This window comes from Pleurodeles waltl, chromosome 6 (genome assembly GCF_031143425.1).
Source record: "Pleurodeles waltl isolate 20211129_DDA chromosome 6, aPleWal1.hap1.20221129, whole genome shotgun sequence".
In the NCBI taxonomy this organism is placed as follows: domain Eukaryota; kingdom Metazoa; phylum Chordata; class Amphibia; order Caudata; family Salamandridae; genus Pleurodeles; species Pleurodeles waltl.
In genome coordinates, this window is record NC_090445.1 from 580,576,816 (window position 1) to 580,592,234 (window position 15,419).

General features: G+C 43.0%; 1 protein-coding gene across 1 annotated transcript in view; it reads right to left on the bottom strand.

The window, feature by feature from the left end:
* MICAL1 (microtubule associated monooxygenase, calponin and LIM domain containing 1) overlaps window positions 1-15,419 on the bottom strand; it is a 255,534-nt gene that overhangs the window by 77,743 nt on the left and 162,372 nt on the right. Inside the window, exons 10-14 of the mRNA XM_069238776.1 lie at window positions 14,875-15,001; window positions 13,848-13,935; window positions 6,841-6,988; window positions 4,176-4,384; window positions 3,565-3,674 (exon numbers count right to left, since the gene is read on the bottom strand). Coding sequence (XP_069094877.1) covers window positions 3,565-3,674; window positions 4,176-4,384; window positions 6,841-6,988; window positions 13,848-13,935; window positions 14,875-15,001 — 682 coding nt within the window. The remainder of the gene's footprint in view (window positions 1-3,564; window positions 3,675-4,175; window positions 4,385-6,840; window positions 6,989-13,847; window positions 13,936-14,874; window positions 15,002-15,419) is intronic.

Below are 15,419 nucleotides of genomic sequence, written 5' to 3' on the forward strand. Positions count from 1 at the left end.
CGTTGTCGTTCTGGGAGCTGCTAAAAGATAAGTATATTCTGAAGAGAAACGTTTTGAGATGTAAGCAACGCTGACCTCGTGTCTTCCGTGATAAAGGTTCACTTGCTGTGTGGTCTGGTGCTAGCCAGAGCGTTTTAATTTAACTAAAATCATACTGTATATGTAATATAGACGCTTGTGGGGCTTTCAACCAGTCAGCGTGGGGCAGCGGGTCAGCCTGCTTCAGCCACTGGCTACCTTCCCTGTGAGTGACTGCAGTTTATCGTTCACTAGAAGCAACGTCTGCACAGAAGGTAGTTGCATTCTGTGCCAGAGACTATCATGGCAATTTGTACTTTTTGAGACCAAAACAAATATTCTTGCTTTTATTTTAGCAAGTGTTTTTTTCTTGACGTGGACATGTTAGCTTGCACAATAATAAAAATAACAATTGTGCAAAAAAACAACAACAAAATAAATCAAGCTCTAACAAAGCCAACACCAGACCTATGGGCCACCGACTAATGCTTGTTTTCAGAGCAACTAGTGTTGGAGTGTGACTTTTATAATCAATATTAACATGAAAAGCTTGTAATATAATGTATAAAGAAGCCGCATAGAGAATGTGTTAATGTAGTAATAATGTGCGCATTTGAAATGTGCCCACGGGGAGTGGCCACTAATGTATACGATGATTAATGAAACTGACTAATAATGAATTAACAGTGTACTAATGTATGATTTTGTATTAGCATTAAGAGTTATGTATTAAGGTTATGCTAAATTACTCACTAGGCCAAAGTTAGCAAGGGTCTGGGCCTAGCTGCCTGGTCTCATATTAACTGTGTTTTTCTAACGTCCAATGTGCTGCTTTCCTGAAAGACACAGAGCTGTACTTTTCCAGAAGCCAGAGATATATGTGTAGCCGTAGTAAATTCTTTCTCATGGGACCCGACTTGCTCAAGGAGACATTCTTGCTGAATGCAACAGTGTAACTTGCAACAGGTGCAAGGTCGCCTGGACTAGGAGAAGACAATGGAACTACTGACTGGAGCGACAAGTGTACCTTTTCTTACCTGACATTCCACCCGTTGAAGACGTCAATCACAGGAGCCAATCAACTGGATGAGAACTGCCTTAGGTGAAAATTCTAGTAAGGTGTGTGACGAATTATTAGACAGAGATAACGATGCACCAAATATTGCCCAATGGGAAATTAGAGACTTGTTCGACAACTTTGATATAACGGCGTGACCTGAAGAGAAATCAGCCATTCTTAAACATTCTTCCTGAAGCCATTATCGAGCCATTCTTCGCCATTCTTCATCACCCTTTGCCATTCTGAGAGACTTTGTCTTATACTTTTAACCATCCTCATCCCACCCCTTGCCTGATATACACTTCTCCTCCTTATGGGGGAAATGTTTTCTTGCTATGCCCTACTGAGAGTTGCCTGTTCTATCCTGGCTGATGGCGAATCGGCTGATGTCCTGAGGACGAAGACTGATCCTGCATGCTGACTCATTCGGATGGGTAACTATCTGATGATAAATTGTAATTGGCTGTTTGCCTTTTCTTTCTAGGTACCAACTGCTCTTTTGATAGAGGCCATAGTTAGATGTTTTCCAAATTCATGTTGCTAAATCGTTTTGCATGAAGCCCAACATGCTGATGCTAATTCGAGGTTAGTTAAGGAGTTCACTAATATCGGATGCAAATAGACAAATTACTGAATTCTTGCTTTGTTGAATAATGTACTAATGATTCTCTGCTAAAGTTGACTCATGCTAACGCAGTGCTTTGTTCTAATGTTCATGACTTATGCTTTGATACAGTCTTACTCGAGTTGCCAAGTTATAGTAGTATTGATGTGCTTATTGATATTGCAATTCAAATGATGTTAGAGTGTAACTAATAGGGAATAAATATCTTAAATCTTACTAGATCTGTGTGGTTATTCATGGCAGAAAGGTCATGGTGTGTTTGATTCTTATTGAATGCTATTGATTAGTTTGATTGATTAGCTATTGCGAATATTGATGAGGTTATTGATCTATTGGTTGAAATGCTAGAAGGATATCTCGTTCTGGGAAGTCCCCAAACGTGGTCAAAAGATTCATTGGCCTAAAACGAGTCCCCTTGTAAGTTAAATTATCAGGTTTGGACGCGTTATCACTAGTTTTAGGCTCTTAGGATCCAGTGGGGAAGATATTAAAAGATGTTGTGAATATGCCCAAAGCTCAATGTAAGTGAATTGCGTCTATTCCTGTAACCTGCTGTGCATTCTTGCACTTGCAGTTTATTTTTGCACATCTGTTAGTATCAGAATACAATGAAAGATGAGCTTCTTATTCCTGCCACTGGGCCACGTAGAAGGGGGGGTGGTTCTGCCCTGGGGAGGGGAGACAGGCAGGGGACTGTGGGAATGCTGTGCAACAAGGAGGCAGAAGGGTCAGGACGACAGAAAGGGGCATCAGGAATTCTGGGAATGGGACTTCTTTGCTGAGGAGGGGGGGTTAAGGCATTGTAAAATTAGTCTTTTTGAAAAACATAAGACTTGAAAAGGCAACTCCACATGCACAAGTGTAAAAAGCACAAACATTCGCAAAATCTGCCAGTTCTGTAAAAAGTACCATCTCCGAGCCCTGCTCTTAAACTGACACTAGGCCCACCCCTTAACACCGCCACGCCACACAGTTTAAGTATCTACCTTGCTTTGTTCGCCATATAAAGACTTGGCAATAGAAATGTCAAAGTGCAGGGAGGCTGGTGAGCTCACGTCAAAACACAGTCCAGGACTGAGGGTCCCCTACAGGACCTCGGCTGTGTCTCCCTCACCGCAGATGTCCTCCTTAACTCTACTTACAAGGCATCCTTGCCTAAAGGTATATCTGAACCAGCTTCTTCCGACAGGGAAATTAAGAGATGTTCATTTTGCTATCATTCCCTGCTCTACGTTAGCTGGAGAAAAGTGAGGGTAGCTACCTAGTCAGGTACTTAAAAACTGCTCCCGACCCGGGTTGCAGTCAGTCCGCAGGGTTTACCCCTCATTGCCTATCCCGCAAGATCAGCAGAGCTATACTTCATTAACCAGTAGACAGCACACAGTCGTAAAGTACTATTTCTGCCTTTGAAAACTGTTGCTTAAAGCAACCTCTGAATGAAGCCCACGTTGACAATGAGGGCAGGTTCTAAAACGTCACCGGTATAGGTGCACTTCTGGTTGTAATTACGATTACTTTTTGCAAACAGCGATTTCCCAAGGAGGGCTCTAAGGCAGGGAGGAGCCTTGTGATTAAATGCAAGTCAAACTAGAAATTCTTCATGAATATTATTTTGTGCAGTAACAGAAAAAAGTAGCTACGTTTCTTAAACTAAACCATCAAGGTTCGTTTGTATTAATTTCTAAGATTGTCAGTAGTTAAAAAATGTGTCACATGGGCTGCCTTCACTCCCAATATGGCATTTAGGAGGCCATTTGCAAGCTGCCACATAATTTGGCCAGCAGCACCACCTTATTTCAGTAGACCCCAAGTATACCGCTGAAATATCAGACCATTGAGTTCTCATTTTTCCAAATCTTACCTTACAGATGCGTTTTAGTGACAGCGTTTTCTGAAGTTTGTTGAGGAAGAGAAGGGCAGATTTTGCCCCAGAGAGGGTGGCCCTTTTTTTCACTTCATCAGCAACATGCTCTAGAGAACAGTAAAGTAACAAATTAGAAAAGTGCAAGAAAAAAAAATGGCAAAAGTGGGTCTCGTCATCCAAAGCTGCACTGCAAACCCAAAGCACACCAAAAGCTAAATATCAAACTCTTTACACACCTGCTCTATGTAAATGGACCAACAAAGATCAGCAAATTCAATCGACCATTTCCTCCAAATTCTAAACCTGCTAACGATATTAAACACCCCTAGTCCTAACCTCACCTTTTCACCCCAAATGCAGCAATAAACACCTCACAGACACACCGGAACCATCAACGATAACCCACCAAAAAAGTACCACCCACAGAAGAGACAACAAGCAATCTTCTCAAATCCAGAGTCAATGTAGATGAAGAAACAATGTGCCGGACTGTAAACATCTAGTAAACAACAGCAACAGTCCACAAGAATCTGCCCACATGCTAACCAAGGCCTGTCAGAGGCAAGTGAGTACCCACAACACAGATCACGCCGGACAGCCAACCTCACCTGGAGCAAAAGGAGAAAGCAACGGCTCATCCTTGAAGGCCTCATATAACTGACTCAAATAAGTAACCAGGCTGAGTCGCTCGGTCTCGGACAAGCATGCCATCTCCGTGCTCGTCAAGATGGGCAGGATCCCGAGCTCCTGCTCTGCCAAGTCGATAGCCAGCTGGTTATTGTAGACTGCAGCGCCCAGGTCCAGGGAGGCAAAGTCACTGCAGAGAGAGAGCAGAACAAAAAAAAAAGAAGACTTAAGTCAGTTTAAAAGAGTAGGGGGCAGAGAGCAAGTCTGAAAAGAAGAGTAAAGATCAAAGAGAAATTACGTTGGAAAACTGGAGAAGGCAAAAATGTAGGGCAAAGATGTAAGAGGGCATGACGGAACACATGGCAAATCAAGGTGGGACATGCAGATTGCGGAGGAAGGGACGGGGTAAGGGAGGAAAAAAATTAGACATGGGGGATCACTAAAGGGAAGAAATGAGATGGTAAAATAAGTGAAATGGGGTGACAAAATCAAGGGGGATAGCAAAGAGAAAACAAAAGGGCGAACCAACAGAAAATCAAGGACACAAAGTGACAACTAAGAGGGCATGAAACAAGCCAAAGCGAAAATGGGGGTGGAGAAAAAAAAGCATTATCATCCTTTATAACAGCTAGGTCGATCAAATGACTTTTGTAGCAGAACCGAATATTTACAAATATATTAAGTGGTTTCACAGAGCCCGGCACATCTCCTTGGTCACATCAGAATCCTGTAGTAAGGAGGCGATGAAGTGAGGGTTCAATCAGCGAAGGGAGAGTACCTGCACAGTATTCTTCTGGCACAGTCTATTTACATGGACCAAGGTGTTGGAAGCCCAGACTTAGTGAAGTCTAAGCGCTCCATCATCAGTGCTCTTCTCCGTTCCACCATGGGTTAGGATGAATGAAATAATTTTGTGGCTTAAAGAGTTGCATGTTGATGCCAAACCGACAACATTCCCAAATCTTCCTTTACCATTTTCTCTTTGTGTCAAAGAAAGTGTAAACGTCCAGATTTCTATGCAGTGCATAGCACAGGATTCATTCTGTTTCTAAGCACTTACATTTAGAACATTACATTTAATTTCCCTAACAACACAAATTAGTTTAAGCTATGTCCCAGTTTAGGGTACAGCAAGCCCACACAACACAACTGCACCTCTGGGATCACTTGCACCCACAGAAATGAGGCGCAGGAAGACAAATGTGGGTCGCATGGGAAGTCAAGTTGCCATAATCCGCAGCTTGCTCGTTAAGCTACACTTTCTCACTGAATACTTCCGGGTTACAGGAGATCTGGTTTCGATTCAAACAAAACCATGCACATGGAGTTCAGGGCTTTAATTCTCTGACATGTTCCTGAAGTTTTCTCTCTCGAGGTTGTGGGATTCAGTTCATAGGTAATGACTGGGACTAGAACAAGTGACGCAGAAGTAATATGTACGTGTTGTTGGAACACGCTTATCCAAAAAGTCTGGTGGGGGCTTAGTATTACAAAGTGACTGGCTTCACCATTCCAAAGTAGTTCATGTTTATATTCTATGGCAGCTCGCTTCAGACTGCCAATCTGTCCAGAGAAGTACACCCATGCAGGGTTTCTTTGGAAAGAAAAAACAGGGAACAAAAATTCTACAAGAGATTCTTAACAAAGAAATTAAATATACCCCTACATTCCCAACCGCAAACAAAAGTAAATAAAGGTAAATTAACTGTTTTGACAAAAACACAACGACCAGCGTGCCTACTGACTTTTTCAAAGTTAGCACTGGAGGGGTGTCTATCGCCAGAGAGGTCCTGCACTAATTCTCATACATACACAGCATACTAGGAACTCGGGCAGATAAGACATGCTACTTGGAAATTTGCGACTTGTTTTATCCAGGTAATGCAGTATGCATGAGTTAGAACAGCAAATGCCTAGCCTGCAAATGGCTTATTCGGAGCATATCAATATGGTAAACTCCACACGTCATAAATGGGATTTGCATACCTCTCTTGCTGCTTCCTTCACAAATACTAAAACTATACACAGCTCACCAGTCACCTTTTTAATATTAAATAATTTATTTTAAAAAAAAGGAAACAGGCAGCTACGACCCATTCACCAGCATCACAATGTTCCCACGCTCATGCTGTCTTTTTCAAGCACAGTGCACATAGTGGTGTAGCAGAGTAGTTAAAGTCTCTCCATGCCGTACTACCATTCACAAAGGTTCATCTTTGATAGTTGGACTGAGTGACTTTCCACACCTTTGTTTCGTTCTTTTGATTACGACAGAAGGTTGTAATTTCTATTGCCTCTGTAGGGGGGGACACTCATCTTATTACTCCACTTAACCTCTACCGAATTTAGGGCCTGATTTAGATCTGGGCAGAGGGGGCTGCTCCCTCACAAACATGACAGACATCCTGTTCGCCGTATTGCAATCCCATTAGATTCTATGGGGTGGTAATAGGGCAGACACGATATCCATTACTTTTGTTTTTGAGTATTTTATCCGCCAAGATCTACATCAGGCTCTTAATGTATTGATAAATTTTGTATTATTTGTTTTCAATAAACCATAAATAAAATACTTTTGAAAAGAAGAAGAATATCTTCCTGCTGATTGTCTTAAGCTCCCCCGGCAGTCCTCTTAGTGGGACTCACATGAGATGTGGTCTAAAGCGGTGGATCAATGCACAAAGGGCCAGGCCGCTCCGCCAGGACTGCGCAAAGTCTGTCACTGCCACGTCACGGTATCCGGCCGTCTGATTCTTGCACCACTTGAGGAGCTCCTCATAGACACTAAGTGAATCTAGAAGTGAGGAAATAGATATGAGAGAAACACAGACGTGGTCAGACGCAGGTCGACAGATTTATTCCACCCTGGTGGGGCTTGCCTAGACCAATAAGTGAAGAGAGCTAAACACACACATGTATACATGGACTTGCAGTGACACACAAAGAATGCAAAAACACTGGTATACTTGCGCATTCTCCAGCTGGACAAATCGAAACATTGAGACACCTGTGCACATACCCAGCCTGCACAAAGCCCAGCAGTGACCGATATCTAACAGAATTTACATATTTTAATTTCCCCATTTTTGATTATTTGTTGCATGTATTATATCCTGTAAACATCATGGGCAAAGCTGTTGCAATTATATCCTTTTCAATGAAAGTGTACCATTTTTAATATGGGAGAGGTCTTCCTTTTACAGTGCACAACAATAAACCTAAAGCAAGTCATGGCACCACTTTTTGTTTTAAGAAAAATACAGGCATTCAATGTTTTTACTTTTCTAACATTTCTCGCAATATTCAACAGGATGCATTTGTTTATGATTCCCACCGCCCATTTTTTTAACTATAGCAAATAAAAAATAAAAGTCATCTAATTGTGTTGATTCGTATTGCTACATTCCTCTCACCCAACCAATCCACCACTAATATCATGTAACTGTATTCAAGACAGACAATTAAAAACATAATTATAGATTAATAGCAACACGTAGGTGAGGAAGCAGGGGGTGGGTAAGATGGGCCTCTAATGCAAAACTGCGGGGTTCCCTGTGGGCGAAGGAGGTAAGGGGACGGCTTGGCCCTTCAGCATGCAGGATGGGGCAGAAAGGCCCGGAGAGCTAGCAGTAGCCCTACTCTCCTTAAGGTACTTGAGAGCATAATCAGTTTTTTCCCCTGAACAGGCGAGTCCCATGAAAGGACACGTCCAACAAGGAGAACCCAGTCGACCGCAGCCACACATGGCAGCATATGGTAACACTGGTGTCTATGGACTGCCAGATGGAATTGGTGGTGTCGAAGCCACAACAAATGAAAAATACATAGGAACAAAACCTGTCTGCCCAAACAACAGAACCTGGGCATACTGAAATATAAAACAAAAGGTTCATTGGGACTCAATTTTGATAACCTATGAAATGAAATTACATGTCAAACTTGATAATTTACATTATTCATAATTTATTATTCATCCAAAAAGTGCTAAATGCATGAAAGAGTGCAGACCACGTAGTGCTCATAAGTGAAATGGTGAAATCATTAAAATATGATGCATATATACAACACAGGCGTCCATAACATCAGTATTAAGTCCAGCATTACTGATTCAAGAATAGGTAATTATTCTATACTAAACAATCCCCACTCCAATGTCGACGCTTCGACCCACAGAATAATCTGTGAGGGCTCCACAGGAAAAAAAAATCCATCTGACAAAGATCCTAGGATTAAAAATCCTACACTTGTCTATTAACATCATGAGCATAGTGCAGTATCAAATTTCCCCTTTACAAAGATAAACATGCACCTCTCACCTACGCACATCCTGCGTCTCTAAGCGGGTTCCCCGAAGGTCCCTTCTGTAGTAACTGAACATATGTATCTCAATAAGCGTTACTCTAATCCAATACTTCCTACAAGTGGATAAAACTTCTGATGTACCCATAAGATCCATATGACAAGCTATGCACAAATACTAAATGGCCATCCCATTCCACGTGCACAAAGTGCATCAATTGTACAAAATGACTGCATCAAAACCAGGTTAAACACATAAATCCCCAACCAGTTACTAGACAGATGATAATTAGTACAGGTTAGCACAGTGTGGCTTACTTTACTACAGGAGTGCGATTTGATCATTTTAAGGATTGGGTACCTTGGACATGCAGTGGAGGCTTGCCCGGAGGGAGATGAGATTTAGCATAATGTTGTTACTGCTACTAACAGGGGGAAGTGTGATTAAACTGAGAAATGGGTAGGTTGGTTTCTTGATTGAATTGGGCCAATGGCCTGTGTGCCTCCTAGTAATGGTTGTTTGGGGGTGTATGCATTTAACCTGATTTTGATGCAATCATTATGCACAATCAATGCACTTTTGGCAAAAAGATTGGGATGGTCCTATAGTATGTGTGCATAGCTTGCCATATAGCTCTTATGGGTACATCAGCAGTTTTATCCACTTGTAGAAAGTATTGGATGAGAGTAACACTAATTGAGATATATATATCAGTTATAACAGAAGGGCCCTGTGGCAAGCCCGTTTAGAGACCTCTCCAGACACAGGGTATACACAGCTGGGTGGTACGTATTTATCTTTGTAAAGGCGAATTTTGATTGGTTAGAGGGCGTTTTTATGATTCATTCTCTTGGGTGCTGTGTCAAATGGGCATTTTGTCCTGAGGAGACTGACACAAATTATTCTGTGGTTTAAAACGTTGACATTGGAGTGGGGAGTGTCCAATATGGAATAATTACATATTTTTGAATCAGTAATAATATTGGACTTTATACATGTTGTTTATAAGCTCCATTTTGTAATGATTTCACCAATGCACTTTTGAGCGCTGTGCAGTTTGCACTCTTTGATCTATTTAGCAGGTTTTGGATGAATAATAAACTACAGATGATGTAAATGAGCAAGTTTGATACGTAATTTGAATTCATGGGTTAACAAAATTGAGAACCACAGAATAATTTGTTTTATATTCAAACCACAACAAAGCCTGGCATCATCACAACCATTTTAAGCTGCATGAGAGAGTACAGAGCAAAGATCATCGGGCACAGCAGAGAGGGCTTATGCCACTGAATCCTGTGATTAGTGCCCCAACAAATTGGCATTAACAGATCAGAAGGCAAAATGGAAGAAGAAAAGACATGTTTGCTGAATGTTTCCACCTGCTTAGATTCCCTGTCAGGAAGAGTGGTGGAAAATATGATAGGATTAGAGTAGCTGGTGGAATCCTACACCAATAGACTTTCTGGCAAGCGGTGCAGCGAAAGCAAAGCCAGGTCACCAGGAGCAGGGCGATGGTGTCTGGCAATTTGTCGACTGACTGGGGGCCAGAACAAGGTTTGGCCCAAGCCCCCAAAAAGGTATCGGTCAGTGCCTCTTTAAATGCAAGAAGACGCTCAGAAGATGTTTGCCCTGCCTGGAGGAGTTCTGTTAAGACATTAGTTTTAACCTCCATAGTGGGGAGCTGTAGGTCAAGTACTTTGGTTGCCCTACGCTTCACAATGGTGTAGGAAGCGGATTCCTCTGTGGCCGGTTCAGGGAGAGAAAAAAGACCTTTCTTCTGGGAGGTATCGAGGCCACTGGCCTCTTGGAAGTCCTTGTACCAACTGTCATCTTAGTAGGGTTGAGCAAACTCATCACCCAGGTCACAGTCATTATCCAAATCAGCCAGAAAAGGGAATGCAAAGTGTGTTGCTATGGTCCTGGCAGTGGGAGTCTGAGACAAGATAAGTGCAGAGGGTATAGATGGGGCAGAGGGAGAACCTGCTGGCAGTATACCAGGTGGATCGCCTCTAGGTTCCTTGGGGCTTGAAGGCAAGCCAAAGGGAGTCGGCAGGGATCTAAGGAGTTGCTGCATGGCTCCGCGGATCCCTTCAATTTCAAGTGGCTTGGCTGAAGGACTAGGATACTTGGGTTGAGCTGGAGCCAGCTGCGGGATTGGCTCCAAAGTCAGCCAACTACAGAAGCGAAAGTGAGCCCAGTGCTTGCTCAGGCAACTGAGAGTGGCAGGAGGGAGCGAAATCTTGCTTCAACTTCTTATGGTTCTTATGCTTACCTGAGGACTTGAAAAATGGCAAATACGGACTTCTGGAGTGGCTGTGTCGACTCCGAGAATGGGACCAAAAGCGAGCCTTGTACAGACAGCAGGACTCGAAACAGTCCCATCTCGGAGTCTTCTTTTACTTGGCGATGTAAAGTTTCTTGTTGCTCGATGGCCTTCGGGTTCATCAACACACAGTCACCGCAAGCCTTGGAGCTGTGGCTCGACTCCATACACCACAGGGACACCTGATGGGGATTTGTCACAGACATTTGTTTACAACAGTCTCTATGGGGCTTCATACCTTTAGGGGGTGACCTTGCACACTTTTAAAAATTATGTGAAAATATCAAGGAAAGTGCCTCAGAGAGATGAAAGAGAGCTCCGCGTCTATTGGTGTGAAAAGAAAAGATCGGACGTCAAAGCACAGGAGTGTCACCTATATAGACCCTGCACGTCATTTCCAGAGCAGAACATTGTCAAGATGGAGCCACAAGACACAACCTTCCGTCGCACAGAGGTACTGCTGAAAAGGTTGTGGATCCCGTCTTACGCCTGGAAAATATTCAAAAGGTGAGGAATCTGTGGCCAGAAGTCTCTATTAGACTTTTTTTTTTAAACTACACAACACATGTGCATACTAGTACACATTTTTGGACAGCTGCAAATACACACATTAGCATAGACATAAAAGCTACACAAAACAGATCACTGAGAACTAACACTTTATTTTTAAAGTTTTAATTTTAATTTTTTGTAAAGAATACACAAGTATAATGTGAGCATATACCCATACATAGGATGTCAAGTTCTTCAGTGGAGTACTTACAGTCACAAATTGCAGCTTTACAGGCACATGCAATGTGAGGACGTTTACGTTTGTTCCTGCAATCTGCAGGATAATTACTCTGCCTTGGGCCTTCCCGTACAACCATCCATACCCCTCTGCTCACCAACCAACAGTAAGAAAGGGAGCCTCACGGTCGCTCTAAACCAGAACCTCATAGGCTTCAATGACAACATTGAGTGGAATCCCTACTAGTTGGTGATCAAGGCTGGTGAGGCATCCATGACGGACTGGTTATGCATCCTTGCAGTTTGTCAGAAGGCACAGCCAAATTCTCTAACTTTCTGGGCCAGTCGAGACAGTTCTCAAGCTTATTGTCTGTCCTGTCCCCTCACATGCACCATTCTTCTGCAACAGCCCATGCCTCCATGTCCTTATTCCACTTCTGATATGTGGGGACTATGACAGATAGCTACCCTCCTCTTCATCAAGACCAGTGCGAAAAGTGTGAATCTGTACTGCATCTTGCCATTAGTGGGGCATGCAAATGTGTGTAGAAGGCTGTGTCTAACAGTGACTTCTATTTTATTGCCAGTCACCTGGCTTAGTCATTGGACAATGTTTCCCCCACCATGATACTATACGTACACAGCTTCAGAGTGTGTGCAAAAAATGAGCAGCACCTCCAACTCCACACTTAGGGTAGTTGCTCGATCTGTCCAGTCAGAGTTTACTCAATCTCGCTAATGACAGATAAACGAGGTGCAGTACATAAAAATGAGCAAGTTTAAAGCACAAGCTCTATTACATTCCCAATCCTTCAATGGCACCAAGAGGTCCCATCCCACTTAATTCTCGCAGGTAACTCTACCTCGACTCTATCTTGCTTTAGGGCCACATACAGACGGGACACTATTTGTCGGAAGGATTCCATATCTAGTAATGCCTCTAGTTTGAGAGATTCCTGGGGTATCCAGGAAACATCCCCATTTTGCTGGCCATCTTATTCACCTTGATGAAAAATGGACCTGGACTACCGCAAAACTCTTTTGAACCTCTGGAAACAGCGCAGTGGTCTCCTGGGTACGAATCTCTGAGTGTGTTGCATCCTTTGCATACCCCCTTCATGCAGTTACAGACATGCACTTTCTAGTATTTAAGAAAGGCTGCAACCACCCCAACGGCAATTGTCTGGAAGGGAGGGGGGTTGCTAATGAAAGTCTTAACCGTAATCTCCCCTACCCAGTTGGTACCCTTGGTGCACCATCTGGCTGCATGCTGGAGTTGTTTCGCCAGACAGTATAATTCCCAGTCTGGGAGACCGAGCCCCCCTTCCACCGTATCAAGTTATAGGAAGCTCGGGTCAACTTTGCTTCATTTTCCGGCACATATTAGGGATATCAGCAGATAGTCTAACTTTTTAAATGTCCTTCTAGCAATCGGCCACTGTGTGTTTCGTTAAATATGTAAGCACTGGTGTAGAAACACCATCTTCACAATTGCAATCCTGCCTGCAACAGATAATCGACAACTTATTCCAAAATGCAGCCGAGGCACGCAATCCTGTCAGCACCATGTCCATGTTGTATTCGTACTGTTTGTCAGCAGTGTGTGCGACCTGTATTCCTCGTTATCAGAACCTGTTCAACTCCCACGTCAGTCCTACATTGGGGAGGAGCTCTATTGGCCCTCTTGCCATTCTAGTCAATGGAAACACCAACGATTTCCCTAAGTTGACTTTTAGGTCTGAGTGTCTACCAAACTTCTGCAATTTGGTCAATAGATGAGGCACAGATGTCTCCGGCTGCTGCAAACACACTAGTGCATTGTCAGCATGCAAAGTAATGATATATTCTAAGTCACCCACCTTGCCTCCTCCGCCCCCATGCAACATAGTGTGCAAATGCACAGCCAGGGGTCCAATAGCCAGGATAAACCAGAGAAGCGAGAGGGGACAGCCCTGCGGTTAGTCCTCTGAATGTCTCAGTGAACTAACATTAAAACAAATACAAGCACAGGTGTAAACCACCAGGCACAAATTAAGATAAATACACAAACACATAGTAGTAGAAAACTCAAACCAGTCACACAAAAAGGTTTTAACATTCCAGCAAACACTCATCAGTACACATAAAGAAGCATATTTAAGACATACAGATCAAGACACAAAAACACACAAACATTAAAATACGTGCGCAAGTGGCTAGACGGCAGTGGTAGCCACACATACTGTTAGATACCAGCAGATGCATACAACCCCCACAGCTGGACCTACAAACACACATACATACATATGGGCCGCTCACCATTCCGAGCGAACTTAGTCCTCCTGGATTTCGTCTCGGCAGTGCCATGTTCTCTCTCTGTGTAACCTGTATCGTACAGGTGGCGCACCTGAAAGGAGAGTGTGCAACAGAAGTTGTCACTGCAAACTTTATTTTCCCAACTACCATCTGCCCACAGGCTGTCTCTTACCCACTTGTAATGATCTTCTGCTCAGTGCACCTCTGCCATCCGTAGTACACTTTTAACAACCTTTTACGAAATAACAATTCCTTTAGGACACTTCCCTTTCTACACCATTGCACAACAAATGTCTTCCATCCACACACTGCATTCCGCACTCCCAATCACCCCATCAGTTCTCAAACCACAGAAAGTTCTGGAAATAAATTTTGCTTTCATACCGCAAGAACCAAATCATGCACCATGGACGTTATCTGCACAGACCTCAGAATTAATCAATATTTATGTGGCAGAACAGGTGATGAAGCTAACAATAACTAGAGACACTGGAGAATCTTGCGTACCCGCCCCGACATGAGCGTCGGAGATTCTTCAGCAGTGGAAGTGACTTGTACTTAAAGATACCATGTAGCCTGGGAGGACATGGTCTACAGTAGAGGAAGCGCTTGGCAGTAAGCTTTCATGAAGCTCTGTTTCATGAACTGCTGGGAGGCACCGCTTCTTCAAAAAATGGTGACGATACTGATCTGCAAACCATATACTCTACCAGTTCACAACAGTAATTTAATAAGCAATAGTAGGGAGAGCTGCAACTATCACAATAAAGTACCCATCCCTAATGGTATCAAAGTAGGCCATAACAGCAAACCATGGGACAGAAGGCACTTCCACAACCATAGAAGACTGACCCATGAGACTTAAGTGGCCATACCTTAACCATCTACTAACTCAACATACTAGAATATATGCTACAGCACATGAATCTGTGGACTTTGCAAGAAACTCATGCGTCATCACCTCTGCCTTACAGGTAGGAAGGAAGAGATCAGAGCGGATCAGAGCAACCTCAAAATATGACCACATTACCTGGCTGGGCTTTATGGCTTTGAGGTTGATGTTGGGGTAGCGCGAAGCCGGGTCAATGCTATATTGAGAGATATTCTTGTTGGTGTTGTCAGGTGTTGTCTGGGAAAGATGCTGATAGATACTCTCCCTGTGAAGCCAGAGTAAGCACACATAGTTAACAGACTGAAACAATCCATTTCCTTTGCTGCTATATACTCAATATCACACATGCTAAACAAATCATAATTTCCTCTGCTATTCAATAAATAAATGAGGAAGCAAATCTGACACAGTAAGGAGTGAATAGGGAGAGATTAAACTAATGGAACCTTACATTATTTCTCAGATGTCATTGTGAGGAGACATTCAGTGGTTTAAAACCCTATATTTACAGACAGAGGATGTTGTGTCATGGTCACTTAATTCCAGTGAAAATATGGGTTTCATCTCATGGGAGGCCTTGATTCAGAATGCTTTCCATCCCTCTTGTGGTATAACACAGCTTTTAGATACTGGCAGACCTAAATCACTCTACCAAGGGTAGCATTAATTAATCAGAAATTCTT